At 38.4% G+C, this 14607-nt stretch overlaps 1 protein-coding gene and 1 long non-coding RNA gene across 11 annotated transcripts in view; one reads left to right on the top strand and one right to left on the bottom strand.

The window, feature by feature from the left end:
- Window positions 1–415: 415 nt before the first annotated feature.
- SLC17A3 (solute carrier family 17 member 3) overlaps window positions 416–14607 on the bottom strand; it is a 39317-nt gene continuing 25125 nt past the window's right edge. For all 10 annotated transcript variants that reach the window (XM_027524526.1, XM_027524532.1, XM_027524529.1 and 7 more), the window contains 11 exons: window positions 13603–13814; window positions 13022–13255; window positions 12854–12941; window positions 7529–7615; window positions 3629–3747; window positions 3345–3506; window positions 2937–3066; window positions 2698–2845; window positions 2316–2406; window positions 925–1061; window positions 416–807 (listed from right to left, as the gene is read on the bottom strand). In XM_027524526.1, the coding sequence (XP_027380327.1) occupies window positions 927–1061; window positions 2316–2406; window positions 2698–2845; window positions 2937–3066; window positions 3345–3506; window positions 3629–3747; window positions 7529–7615; window positions 12854–12941; window positions 13022–13255; window positions 13603–13814 (1406 nt within the window). In that variant the 3' untranslated portion in view covers window positions 416–807; window positions 925–926. The remainder of the gene's footprint in view (window positions 808–924; window positions 1062–2315; window positions 2407–2697; window positions 2846–2936; window positions 3067–3344; window positions 3507–3628; window positions 3748–7528; window positions 7616–12853; window positions 12942–13021; window positions 13256–13602; window positions 13815–14607) is intronic.
- On the top strand, window positions 996–1630 carry LOC113881521. The gene is made up of 2 exons (XR_003508050.1): window positions 996–1081; window positions 1448–1630. It is a non-coding gene; the product is annotated as an uncharacterized LOC113881521 (long non-coding RNA).

The following is a 14607-nucleotide window of genomic DNA, read 5'->3' as shown; positions in this document are numbered from 1 at the left end:
TACTGAAATCATTGGATCCTAGAAGGAGAAACATTGCAGTGGGTAATTTGAGGACACTATTAAATGAGACATAGGGCTGAGACAGTGGGAAGAAAACCATAAGATATTCCAGGGCTTGCAACATAAAGGCCAAAAAAGGTTTGAAAGGACAGGGGGAGAGAGATGTTACAAGAAAGTATGGAGAGGGTTGTTCGCTAGGAGCTGTGAACTGCAGAGGATGGACCAGCCACCTGCAGTCTCCATAGGGAGGAACAGTAGAGATAAATACTCCTATCCTCACTCTCCTGCCTCTCCTGAAAATCCAGCAGAAGGCAGGAGAGAAAGTGTGGGGTGCAAACCACACAGGTCAGCCTCCTGGGGCCTGAGCAGGATAGAGGGGAGTGGAGCACACAAAGGAAGGAACACACGGACTATATTGAGCCCAACAGATATAAATCAGTATTCGTTTTTGCAAATGGGAGGAACCATTGCATTAGTGAGGTTATTGCCCTGCATTAAGAGTTTCAAAACATTGTTTCCTGCTTAGAGATCCAAAATCTATGAATCTAGTATACTGGGTCCCATACAGCAGCTCCTTTGAATCCATTGTTAATTCTGTAAAGATGACAACTTTTTTCTTGGCTATCATTTTATTTGGATTTTCATTCATCTGATATTTTCCTCAAAAATAAGTCTGAGTAAAATAAAGAAATGATCTCGGATTTGAAAAGAGCTACAGCAAGGAAAATTTTTTCTGTTTGTCCACCACTGAAGCCTTCTCATTTATGAAATAAAGTACCTAATGACTTTCCATCCAAAGTGGGGTAACTAAGAAAGAAAAATGACATAGAGTTAAAAATGTAATATTCCAACATAAAATAAAAATTAAAAAGTTTAAATAGTGCCTCTGTGGTTTTAACCATAGATGAAATCATTACTCTTTACCTTCATAAATGAGTAAGTTTTCTTTCTTTAGCCCAGTCTTGGACATCTGCTTTTCCAAAGATAAGATAGAAGATCAGTCCTAATGTGTTAATGACAAATGACAAGGAAAAGACATTCCTCCACCCAAATTCAGGGTCCTGAGGAAACAAAGGTTCAAGTAAGTATTACTCCTTTTATTCCCTTTTCCTATGAAACTCACATTAATAGTTTAGAAGACAATGTTCACTAGTAGATCTTCATATAGAAATTCATTTCCTAAACACAGCTTAATAATTTGATGGAAAGAATTTCAGAATGGATTCAGAATGTTCTTTATAAAACCACTATAATATTGTAAAGTAATTACTCTCCGATTTAAATTAATTAATTTAAAAAATGGACTTAGGGATTTTTACATTTAACCTCCAGAATTGCATTTGTCATTATTTATCAAAGTGCCAAACACTTTCTCTTTTGTGCGAATCATGACTCTCTCTATATATATTTACATATATATACACTAATAAAATTTCTTCTTCTCCAGTGCAAGAAGAATCTCGCAAGAAGACGACTGTGGGTTTTGAAGCTAGATAGGTCTAAGAAGAATTCTGATTCTATATCCTCTCAGTGGAAAGACATCCTATCAGATTTTAATCATCAGGAAATGAGGATATTAATACTTTATTTTCATAATTAGTATGAGAATCAATAAATTAGATTCAGTTCAGTTCAGTTGCTCATTCATGTCCGACTCTTTGCGACCCCATGAATTGCAGCACACCAGGCCTCCCTGTCCATCACCAACTCCCGGAGTTCACTCAAACTCATGTCCATCGAGTCAGTGATGCCATCCAGCCAAATCATCCTCTGTCATCCCCTTCTCCTCCTGCCCCCAATCCCTCCCAGCATCAGAATCTTTTCCAATGAGTCAACTCTTCGCATGAGGTGGCCAAAGTACTGGAGTTTCAGCTTTAGCATCATTTCTTCCAAAGAACACCCTTAGTGTATATGAAATACCTATAATACTCCCTGCATGTACCAGACACTTAAACATATTTGCTTTCATTATCTCTTTGCTTTTGTATGGTTATGCAAATGAAAATTTCAAAGTGTTGCAGAAGACATGACAAGTTGCATATATGCATGGATTCATCATCTTCTCACAGGATATGTAAGTCACTGTGTGATTTCAAAGACTGGAAATTACCCGTGGATCACCAGGGAGTGCTTTGGTTTCAGAATGAGGTCACGAAAGAAACTGTTCTGTATTTTCCTTTGCTACATTGATCTTCATGACAAAGTTACTCATGATGTAATTTTATTCTTCAAAATGTGAAAACGTTTCTTATGCTATTATCATTATGAGTGGATTTGGCAGAGCATTTTAAGAGACCCTGACAAGAAAACCTTACCTGACTGAGAAGAAATCCACTGACAGTGGGAGCCAGGACAGCAGATATCTGTGCAAACGCCCTTGAAGCTCCCATGAGAAAACTCGAATGCCTGCGGGTGACAGGAATGTTTCAGGCTAGATCCACATTTGTTTGGCAGCATGCTTCAGCCCCAGAATATATCATATGTTAATAGCAATTATGTCAAAAAGACTTGCTCTGTGTATGTTCCATGATAGGCACTGAGGCAAATCAATAATGCCCTTCCCTCCACATACCTGAAAATGGCCACAGTCATCATTGCCCATGATTTATAAGTTTGCAAAGTTTGAAGCTTCCAGAAGTCTGCAGGCTAAATTTTTTTCAGAAAGTATGAAAATGAGAATGGAGATTACAGTCCTACCTTGGAGCAATATCTAAGGCATTGATATAGACCCCTGGCTGACATAACAGGCCTAGTCCACAGGACAGCGTCAGAAGGCTCACTGCTATGATATAGTTGGAGGCAACGTATGGCAGAACCAAAAGGAATGTTGAGGAGGGGAGATTTCCTAAGGAATGAGGAACAGACAAATTAAACAACAAACATTTTTGGATGTTGTATGCCTTGTAAATTATCAGATATTTTGGCCCTGTTCTTACCTAGAACTGTGGCAATTTTCCTCACTGTAACAAGCCTAAAATTCTTGGTCAGAAGGAAATCTGCCAGGTAACTTCCCAGGAGGCAAATGACCCAGGCAATAATGAAAGGAAGGGCAGACAGGAAACCACTCTGAAGGGAAAACATTGAGTTAAACCATCATAATAAAGGCCGTGAGACCACACCTTATACTGATAAATCACTAATAATCATACTGACAACTCTGAAATCATACTTTCCTAAGAAAATCAGTGGTCCCTTCCATCATACCTTCAGACAAGCTACTCACATGACTGTTAAATTATTTCTTGGTAATTAAAGGTAAATTTTTCTAGATGAATGATTTGTGAAGACAGAGTAATTTGAGAGTCATGCAAACAGGAAGAATGGTTGGAGGGAAATATACTCACATTTCTAATATCAATGTTGAACACAGAGCTAATGTAAGTTGGTGCATATATAATTATTATATTAATTAACCACTGATGGCTGAAACAGCAAACACACATGGACCAGATGGGTAGAGATCTGACCATAGCTTTGATGGGAAGAGGCTGCTTAGTAGAGCTGACCTGAAAACAAATTTGCTGATCAGAATAGTAAGATCTGAGACATGCTCACACGTTTGTAGTCACTCTGATAAATTCAGATGCTGATACAAGATCTCTGGAGAAGGTTGGAGTTTTATGTGTACCTGTTGGGCCAAGGAGGATATGATATATTCTTTCTCTGTAATGTTTATCCATGGATGAGTGACAGGGTCATCATAAACCAAAACACACCAGAGAAGAAAGCAGATACAGCCAAAACCTCCTGCAAGCAGAGATTAAATTGGTAAACTCGTGTGTGAATTTCTTTTCAACTGGGGCATTTTCTGGCATGGGCCCTGGGAAAAGCTCTTGCTCATAATATCTTCTTTCCACTTTTTTTTCAAAAAATTTACATGGATATCACAGCTTTTTTAATAGATCTAGAACCTATTATTTTACATTTCTTGATTATTTGTGTGCATGAAAATCACAGACCCTAGAAATGGCATTAAACTCGGTATCTCAACTTTTTAAATATTAGCTAAGGAAAACTTTAGTGAAAGTAGAAGCCGTAACAGATTTTATTTTCTTGGGCTCTGAGATCACTGCAGATGGTGACTACAGTCATGAAACTGGAAGATGCTTGCTTCTTGGAAGGAAAGCTATGACAAACCTAGACAGCATATTATAAAGCAGAGACATCACTTTGCTGACAAAGGTCCATATAGTCCAAAGCTACAAGCTTTTCCAGTAGTCAGGTACAGATGTGAGAGTTGGATCATAAAGAAGGCTGTATACCAAAGAATCGATGCTTTCAAATTATGGTGCTGGAGAAGACTCCTGAGGGTCTCTCAGACTGCAAGGAGATTAAACCAGTCAATCCTAAAACAAACCAACCTTCAATATTCATTGAAAGGACTGATGCTAAAACTGAAGTTGTAATACTTTGACCACTTGATGTGCACAGCTGACTCACTGGAAAAGACCCTGATGCTGGGGAAGATTGAAAGCAAAAGTAGAAGAGATTGGCAGAGTATGAGATGATCAGATAGCATCACTGACTCAATGGACACGAACTTGAGCAAACTCCATGAGATAGTGGAGGACAGAGAAACCTGGTGTGCTGCAGTCCATGGGGTCACAAAGAGTCAGACATGACTTAGCAATTGACTTAACAGCAAAGGAAAACTATTTATCTACTCACAACACTTCTGATACTATCTGTGTTGGTTTTTCACACTAAGAAAGTCTCTATACATCTGTGTCTCTTTTGCTGTCTTGCATACAGGGTTGTCGTTACCATCGTTCTAAATCCCATATATATGCGTTAGTATACAGTATTGGTGTTTTTCTTTCTGGCTTACTTCACTCTGTATAATAGGCTCCAGTTTCATCCACCTCATTAGAACTAATTCAAATGTATTCTTTTTAATGGCTGAGTAATGTATGGCAAAACCAATATAATATTGTAAAGTAAAAAAAAGAAAATATATAACAGCAAAAAAAAAAAAAAAAGAAAAAAGAAAACTCAACATTCAAAAAACTAAAAAAAAAAAAAAAAAAAGAAAGTCTCTAATTCTCTTTATACACCAAGCTAGTGTCTACAATTTAGCCCAATTCTGACAGTATCTGGCATTAGCACAGACCCTACAGAGTAAGGACTCAGTACGTGGACTGCCCCCTACTTCAGATACTAATTGTGACTAATGAGTCCCCAAATTAACTTTACTACAAATTCTGAGGTTCCTGCAACTCTCTCTCAGTTTGATAATTTGGTGAAATAGCTCACAAAACTCAGGGAAATATTCATTTTTATTTACTGGTTTAATATAAAGGGACTTTCTTGGTGGCTCAGACAGTAAAGCGTCTGCCTACAATGCGGGAGACCTGGGTTCAATCTCTGGGTTGGGAAGATCTCCTGGAGAAGGCAGTGGCAACCCACTCCAGTATTCTTGCCTGGAAAATCCCATGAATGGAGGAATCTGGTAGGCTACAGTCCATGGGGTCACAAAGAGTAGGACATGACTAAGCGACTTCACTTCACTTTCACTTTATTATAAAGGACATGATAAAGGTTCATGATAAATGAACAGCTGGATGGCATGAATAGGGTGAGATCTGGAAGGGTCCTGATTGTAGAAGCTTCTGACCCTGTGGAGTTGAGTGTGTGCTACCCTCCCAGCATGTGGGTGTGTTCATCAACCTGGAAGCTCTCAGAACCCTATAGCTTAGGGATTTTAAGGAGGCTAAATCATGTAGGCATACAGTGCTGTGCTTAGTCGCTCAGTTGTGTCTGACTCTTTGCTATTTCATGGACTGTGGCCCACGAGGTTCCTCTGTCCATGAGGATTCTCCAGGCCAGAATACTGGAGTGGGTTGCCATGCCCTTCTCCAGGGGATCTTCCCAACCCAGGGATCAAACCCAGGTCTCCTGCATTGCAGGTGGATTCTTTACCATCTGAGCCATAACTGATTATTAATACAATCTGAAGCACCCTCTCCTCCCAGGAAGATGGAGGGTGAGGCCAAAAGTTCCAAGTTTCTAATCATGGCTTGGTCCTTCTGGTGGCCTCCATGCTGAAGCTATCCAGGAGGCCACCAAAAGTCACCTCATTAGATGAAAGATGCTCCTCTAACTCTCTATAGTTCATTCTGGATGGTTTCTACTGTTACTTTTAAGTTCATTAATCATTTCTTCTGTTGTATCATCTGTCATTAATTCAATCCTTATAATGTAGTTTTATCTCTAGAAGTTTGATTTAGGGTCTTTTAAAAATATATTTTGCTTGTCTTAACTCCTGAGCAAATAGAGTTATGTTATAATATAGTTATAATAACTATTCTTGTGTGCTAATTCTAACATTTGTGTCAGTTCTGGATTGGTTTTGATTGATTGATTATTCTCCTTGTTATGGATTATATTTTCCTGCTGTTGTCCATGCCTGGTAACCTATGGTTGGAGCCATTATGGAGACATTATGAACTATACTTTGTTGGATGCTAAATATTTTTGTATTTCTATAAATATTTTTGAGCTTTGTTTTGGGATACAGTTATCTTACATGGAAACACTGATCCTTTTAGGTCTATCATCATCATTTGTTAGAGAGATCCACAATAGTGTGTTCCCTGAAGCTAATTATTTCTCACTACTGAGGAAAGATATTTATGAATATCCTGCCCAATGAGCCAAGAATTAAACATTTTTTCAGTCTGCTTTGTGGAAACAGGTACTATCCATGATGCTCTATAAGTACTGGAATACTATTTAATCTTTTCCAATGATTTCCATCCTCCCCAGGCCTCAGATATTGTCCTCACACATATACCTAGATCAGTGCTCTGCAGAGTATCAAGGAGGACTCTGTAGATAACCAGGGTTTTCTCTGTGTGCAGGTATCTCCTATTAGGTACTCTTTCCTATTGGCTATACCCACCTTACTCTTTCAGGGCTCTTAGCTCCATCTCAACTCTGATTCTTCTGTCTCTCACAAGTCACTGCTTTTCACGTTTGTCCCCTACTTTCTGCTAGAGCAGCAGATTTTAATCATTCTGCATTAATAATGCATCATGATGGACTTCATTGGTGGTTCAGTGGTTGGGAACCCACCTGCCAATGCAGGGGACTCAGGTTTGATCTCTTTTGGGGGAAGATTCCATGTGCCACGGGGCACCTAAGCTTGTGTGCCACAACTACTGAAGCCTGTGCACCCTAAAACCTGCGCTTTGCAACGAGAAGCCCCTGCAGTGAGAAGTTCATGCACTGCAAATGCATAGAGAGTAGTCCCCGCTCACCATGACCAGAGCAAGCCCACATGCAGCAATGAAGATCCAGCACAGCCAAAATTAATTAATTAAATGTTAAAAAAAATGCATCATAGGCAGGAGGACTGCCAAATTCTTTGATGGTGTAGGTTCATTTTTCCCAACTATTATATTAAGACATTTTGTTTTACTAGGATCTTTCTGTCTTGACTCATTTCTTCCAGAAAAGTACACACAGTTAGATATCAGAAGAGTCACCCTAGATATGAAAACCTGGGAGTGGGGAGATAGTAGCTTACCAAATATATAGAAGACAAAAGGCCACCCGAGGGTTTGACTGATGATGCCACCCAGCAGGATGGCGATGCAGGTACCCAGCAGAATTCCTGCAAAGAGAGAATAAGGCTGTGGGGGCTGGACTGCCACCCACTAGGTGCCTACAGAAGGACAGGTGACATAATAGAGAGCATTATCACCATAAAGAGATGAGCATGGTAGAATATATATATGAACTTCAAATTTTGATTGAGTTCATAGGTTCTCCTAAAGACCCATTTTTCTGGCAGTTCCCTAGTATCACTGTAGATGATAACCATGCTTCCTTTTATGCTATTTTAATGTTTAATTACACAATTCATATAACATATATGCTTATTGTAAAAGTAAATTACCACAAAGAACCAAATGCTTCTCCAATCCATTTCTACTCTTTTCTCTAATGTTAACCAGGAGCTACAATTTATTACATGATATATAATTGCATACTTTTCTTCTCTGTACACATACATAATATATATTGATATGCATATGTTGCTTTGTAAATGCATTTATAGAATATGTAGACAGCAAGTTAGATACATTTTCCTATTAATATGCTAACAACACTTTTTTATTTCCATGGCTTTACAGAGTATTCACATATAGAGTGGGCACATTTCCCTTTTACAACTTTTTCAAAACTAGACTATTAGGTTTTTTAAATTTCCCAGATGAACATTAACATCAAGTGGTCAAATTTTATATATATATATATGTGAGTTATAATTAACTTTAACTAAGTAGGACATAGGTACAATAATGTACCTATTGTCCCGTGACATTTATTTTTTAGTTGCAACCAGTCTTGTCACTCTAGATTCTACAGCCATTGTAATTGCTGAACATAAACTTAACTATCACTTCTGAACATAAACATAATTTATTTCTAAACAGTAAATTATCAGAAGTAGACTTGCTAAATCAAAGATTATACACTTTTTATTTTGACAGATACTGCTGAAGTATCCGGCTAAAAGGCCATACCAAATTAAGTTGCCAAAAAATACTTTTTCCTCATCTCTTGACAACATTGGACATTCTCAAAATTCTAATATAGTTTTCCAATGTGAATATAAAACAGTATACCTTTTTTCTTTTTATAGTGAAGTTGAATTATTTTTCCTATGTCATTTTTTATTTCTTCTGTGAAAAGTCTGTTCATAACCTTTTAATTTCTTTCACCTAACTTTGCCTCAATTTATAGAATCTTTATGTGTATAAATAACCCTCTGTCATGCTGGCTGCAATTCTATTCTCCCACTTTTAACTTTGTTTATGGTGTGTTTTGTAATCCAGCTGTTGTAAGTTTTCATGGAGTTCAGATCTATGAGGTTCCTCTGTAATGACTTCTAGACACTCATTTGCTTAAAAGGGCTTTCCTGATCCTACAGTTAAAAAAAAAGATCACTTCTGTTTTTCTTCTCATTTGGCCATGCAGTTTATTGAAGCGTCTTATCTGTGTTAATTCCTTAAGCTGCTGCTGCTGCTGCTAAGTTGCGTCAGTTGTGTCTGACTTTGTGCAGGCTCCCCCGTCCCTGGGATTCTCCAGGCAAGAATACCCAAGCGGGTTGCCATTTCCTTCTCCAATGCATGAAAGGGAAAACTGAAAGTGAAGTCGCTCAGTCATGTCAGACTCTTAGCTACCCCATGGACTACAGCCTACCAGGCTCCTCCATCCATGGGATTTTTCCAGGCAAGAGTACTGGAGTGGGTAGCCAGTGCCTTCTCCAATCTCCTTAAGCACCAATATCCAAATTTACAACTGAGGAAATAGAAACATGGAAAAGTTAATTAACCAGCCCAAGGTCATATAATTAATAAGAAGGAAATGCAGCATTTGAAATGAGACTGCCTGACTTCAAGGACACAAATCAATGAAGATGGAAATCAGTACCTTTTTCCACCACTGCATCCATCAAAGCTGCATTCTTTTCTCTAAACTCTCTGCCTTTATGCCAGTTATAATGGGGGACATGTCACTGCATCAATCCAAGACCTGGGCCCCTCTTGTTCTTTCCACCTGTTTGCATTCTATCTTAAATGTATTAACTCACCCCATTTTCCTTCTTACGTCTCATTCTGTGTTTTAAATTGGCTTGACAAACTGCAATTATAACACCTGTTTTTGTCTGTGAGCCTAACTGTTCCATGACTCCTGGCTTGGTTGTGTACCTGGGACTACCACTGTATTGAGGCAATTTCCCCATGATAGATATGCTTTATTTATTCAACATTTATGTTTCTAAGACTTATCCATGTTGTTGCATTCAACTATTCATTTTCATTGCTGTATGATATATGATCCTTAGATTAAAGGTGTATGTGTGTGTGTTTCTATTACCTATGAGACCTGCCTCAAATATGAGCTACCAAATCTGTTTAGTCTGCTTACTCTTCTTCATTAATTTATTGAGCTTCTCAAGTGGTTATAAAGCTTCCTACCTATAGGTATACCTTTGTGGGCCCATTAGAAGAAAATAAAACACAGTATATTTTGTCCTAGAGGCTAGCAGTAGCTAGGCTCTTCTTCTAAGGACTTCCCCAGTGGCTCAGTTGGTAAAGAATCTGTCTGCAATGCAGGAGATCCAGGTTCGATCCCTGGGTAGGGAAGATCGCCTGGAGAAGGAAATGGCAACCCACTCCAGTATTGTTGCCTGGAGAATTCCATGGACAGAGGAGCCAGGCAGGCTACAGTCTGTGGGATCCCAAAGAATGGGACACAACTGAGTGATTAACTTTCACTTTCACTTTCTGCTAAGGACAGGTACTTTTCTGAAAGTCCTCCTCCAATCTCAAGAGCTGAGTGATGCTGTCCTTAGTGTAGCCTACTAGGGAGCCCTAGCATGAGTGGAAATGGTAGTTTCTCTGAGAATCACTGAAGTAGGCAGGTAGGTTCAGTTCACTCCACCTGTTGATGGGTTCCTCCAATGACTTTTAGTCTGGGCCTCCCAGACAACCATAAGTTCTGTGTCCCCAGAACCAGGTTCTGGAGGCCATCTACCTGGGGCTGCTGATTCCCCAAAACCAAAGACAAGGGAGACTCTAGAACTTGCAGTCTTGTACGTTCCCAAGATTCCTCTAGACAGTCAGCTGACCTATCCCAGGTGCTCTGTCCCCATTTAACAGAAAATGAGAAGAAAAGGAGTTGCCACTTTTATAAGGTCACTGCCTTCATTCCAGTCTTTTAAATTTTCTTTCATGCTTTCCAACTCCTGAATTTCTTGTACTATATTCTGGAACAGTCTCTCTATATTTGTCCAGTTCACTGATGAGATGGCCTTATCCTCATATAGGTATTCAGATCTCTCATTTCAATTAAAAAATACTAGCAGTAATATTTTTAATTAGCAACTATTCTTTTTAAGTGAATGTCATGTACACATATCCCCCTGGGTCTCTCTGATATTATTCATTAATTATTTAAAATCTTCTCTTTTTCATTTGGATTAATTGCAGTTTTTGAGTTTGGTTTTTCTCTTTTACTCTCTTGATTTTCTCCAAATTTTTGAGGATTTAGGAAGACCATTCCTTATTTATATTTGAGGACATCCCTTAGTCAGCTGTGATAACCAAAGTGAATCTCCTTAGTCTAAACTGGAGCCTCCACTCTCCTACCAGTGGATGTGAGCTCTGATGACAAAGATTAAACCTCTGGAGTTGTGAAGGGCTCTCAAAAGGCATAAGGTCAGGGGTGTGTGTATGTGTGTGTACATGGCTTGTTGTCTGGACTTGAAGAGTCCTTGGCTCTCTAACTCAGCACTCATACTTTGGCCATCTACAATGTGTTAGAGATGTCTATCATCAAAGGTTGTATATTGTTACCCTGCTTATTTAACTTATATGCAGAGTACATCATGCAAAAGGCCAGGCTGGATGAAACACAAGCTGAAATCAAGATTGCTGGGAGAGATATCAATAACCTCAGATATGCAGATGACACCACCCTTATGGCAGAAAGTGAAGAAGAACTAAAGAGCCTCTTGATGAAAGTGAAAGAGGAGAGTGAAAAAGCTGGCTTTAAACTCAACATTCAAAAAACTAAGATCATGGAATCTGGTTCCATCATTTCATGGCAAATAGATGGGGAAACAGTGGAAACAGTGACAGACTTTCTTTTCTTGCACTCTAAAATCACTGCAGATGGTGACTGCAGCTATGAAATTAAAAGATGCTTGCTCCTTGAAAGAAAAGTTATGACTAACCTAGATGTCATATTAAAGAGCAGAGACATTTCTTTGCTGACAAAGGTCTGTATAGTCAAAGCTATGGTTTTTCCAGTAGTCATGTATGAATGTGAGAGTTGGACTATAAAGAAAGCTGAGCACCAAAGAATTGATGCTTTTGAACTCTGGTGTTGGAGGACTCTTGAGAGTCCCTTGGACTGAAAGGAGATCCAACCAGCCAATCCTAAAGGAAATTAGTCCTGAATATTCATTGGAAGGACTGATGATGAAGCTGAAACTCCAATACTTTGGCCATCTGTTGCGAAGAACTGACTCCTTAGAAAAGACCTGATGCTGGGAAAGACTGAAGGCAGGAGGAGAAGGGGACAACAGAGGATAAGATTGGTTGGATGGCATCACTGACTCAATGGACATGAGTTTGAGCAAGCTCTGGGAATTGGTGACGGACAGGGAAGCCTGGCATGCCGTAGTCCATAGGGTCTCAAAGAGTCAGACACAACTGAGTGACTGAACTGAACTGAATGTGTTAGCCATACTGTTTCCATTTTCCATTACTCCTCAGTGTAACTGAAATTTCTTCCTCTGGAGATTTCATTCCAGGCACACTGTCCAGGCAGATCATTATCAGAAAGTTGTTCTCAGGACAACTGAGAGCAATTCCAAAGAAGATTAAGTTGGATCCATACCTTACACTCAACACTAGTATAAATCCTAGTATGTCAGAAATTTAAATATTAAAAAAAATGAAACCATGCATAATCAATAAAAACCATGGTTGGATGCTTTTGCAACATTTTCAACTATGAGTCAAAGTCCAAAAACCATAAAATAAAAGAATGATCAATTTGACTACATCAAAATGCATTTTTGAAAAATGGCAAAAATCCTTATAAGCAAAATCAAATCACAAATGACAGCCTGGGGGAAAATAACTGGAAGTCATGTCAGAGACAAAGGACCCATCCCCCTAATTTATAAATACTTGATCAACATTAAGCAGAAGACAAAGAATCTTGTAATTAAAAAAAAAAAGTGGTCAAAAAACAAAAAAGCCAAACTGTCAAAGAACTCAGTGAAAGAATGTTGGATTGTAGTGGACTCATTTCAGTTATATGTATTTACCTGATATGGAAACGCCACAGAGTCGACTTCGTTCATGTGGAGGACTCCATCTTTCCCAGATTGCAAACTGACCCCCGTATCCTAACCCCTGAAATAAAAACAGAGTTGATGCTATGTGGTCCCACAGAGATATTCATATTCAGTCATATTTATAAAATATCTGGGTACCAGGCTCATGCCCTGAAGTATTCGAGTTGCAATGAGGAAAACTAGTCCAAAGTCAGCTGCCAGAGGGATGAAAAGAACAAGAAGTGAGGATCCAAGCAGAGCAGCACCAACCACTCGCTTTGTTCCTACTCTTCCAGCCAGGTATCCACTGGGAGCCAGTGTCAGAATCATGCCATAGTTGATAGCACTAAAGATGATGCCTTGGATTTGAGGGTTCCAATCATACACAGGGGCCTTAAAGAAAAAGACAATGCTTTGGTAAGCCATGCATAGGAAAGCCGTTTCATAACTTAAGAAGCTTCTTTAGATTTTTCACTTACTTACAAATCACAGTTTCCTCAATTAAAACTTTTTAACATATAAATTCTAGAAAAATATAGGGAGGGAAGTGGGAGGGGGTTCAGGAGGGGAACACATGTACACCCATGGCTGATTCATGTCAATGTATGGCAAAACCCACTACAATATTGTAAAGTAATTAGCTTCTAATTGAAATAAATAAATTAAAAAAAATTCTAGAAAAATAAACATTGAAATGAACAGCAAAAACAAAAACATAACTTGAATCTTTCATTGCTTACCCTTGCAGGAAGACTCTTTGGGGAATTATTTGGATCACCAAAGGAATCAACAGGCAACCCCTCAGTGGAGTCATTAAATGAGGGCTGATGGTTTGTGCTGTTGACCATGGCTACCATGGTGATATTAATGATAATATTTTGTGCCATTGTTATGAAGTTGCAGAGATGTACGATGAAGGCTATTCCATAGCGAGTGGAACAAATGCTAGGAGCTAGAAATATTAAGACAGTGTATTAGCACTTTCCTTATCGAACCTTTATTTACTTTTCACAAGTTAAAATACAGAAAAGTATCTCCTGATGATTCAAATGCACTTCTATTGGCTTTGGGAAAGAAAGATTACAAAAGGAGGAAACCACTGAGTTGAGTCAAGGGATGTTTTATACCACAGTTTTATAGACCCTGACTTGTTCTGGGGAGTTCTGTTCTTCTTGCAATTTTGTCTTTCCAATTCTTAGGTTATTGTAGTCTATGGCTGATGAAATTACTCATAGTTAAATATATAAAGATATGATATGTATTAAAAGTAAATATATACATAAAAATAAAATATGTATATATTTAAATTATATAATTTATAAGTACTAAATTATATACATATATACATAGATAATGTAAATTTTAAAATATTGAACAAGTTATTCACTGGTGTAGATTTATTATTCTTCTCATGTGTCTTAGTTAGGGCAAACTTTCACTTAAATTTTGAAATTAAACCTATAAGTTTTCTCATTAGAAAAAACTTGACACCCACAAACTATGAAAAAATATAGTAAAAAAACAGAAAAAGAAATGAGCACAAAATTAAAATAATCTGTTTTTGTACTTTCAGGAAAGATGGCTATTGCCAGGAAGAAAGTATTGCAACAATCCAGAAGAGAAGTGAAGAAGCGTGGACTAGGCTGGCAACTGTAGAAGAACTAAGATATGATAAGATCCCAGACAGATCCCAGTAGGTAAGTAACTGAATCTTGGTTTCAAGTTTACAGATTGCGGGAGGAGCA

Source organism: Bos indicus x Bos taurus, chromosome 23 (assembly GCF_003369695.1).
Source record: "Bos indicus x Bos taurus breed Angus x Brahman F1 hybrid chromosome 23, Bos_hybrid_MaternalHap_v2.0, whole genome shotgun sequence".
Taxonomy (NCBI): domain Eukaryota; kingdom Metazoa; phylum Chordata; class Mammalia; order Artiodactyla; family Bovidae; genus Bos; species Bos indicus x Bos taurus.
The sequence above is the reverse complement of the archived record's forward strand: the minus strand, read 5'-3'. Positions and strand labels throughout refer to the sequence as shown.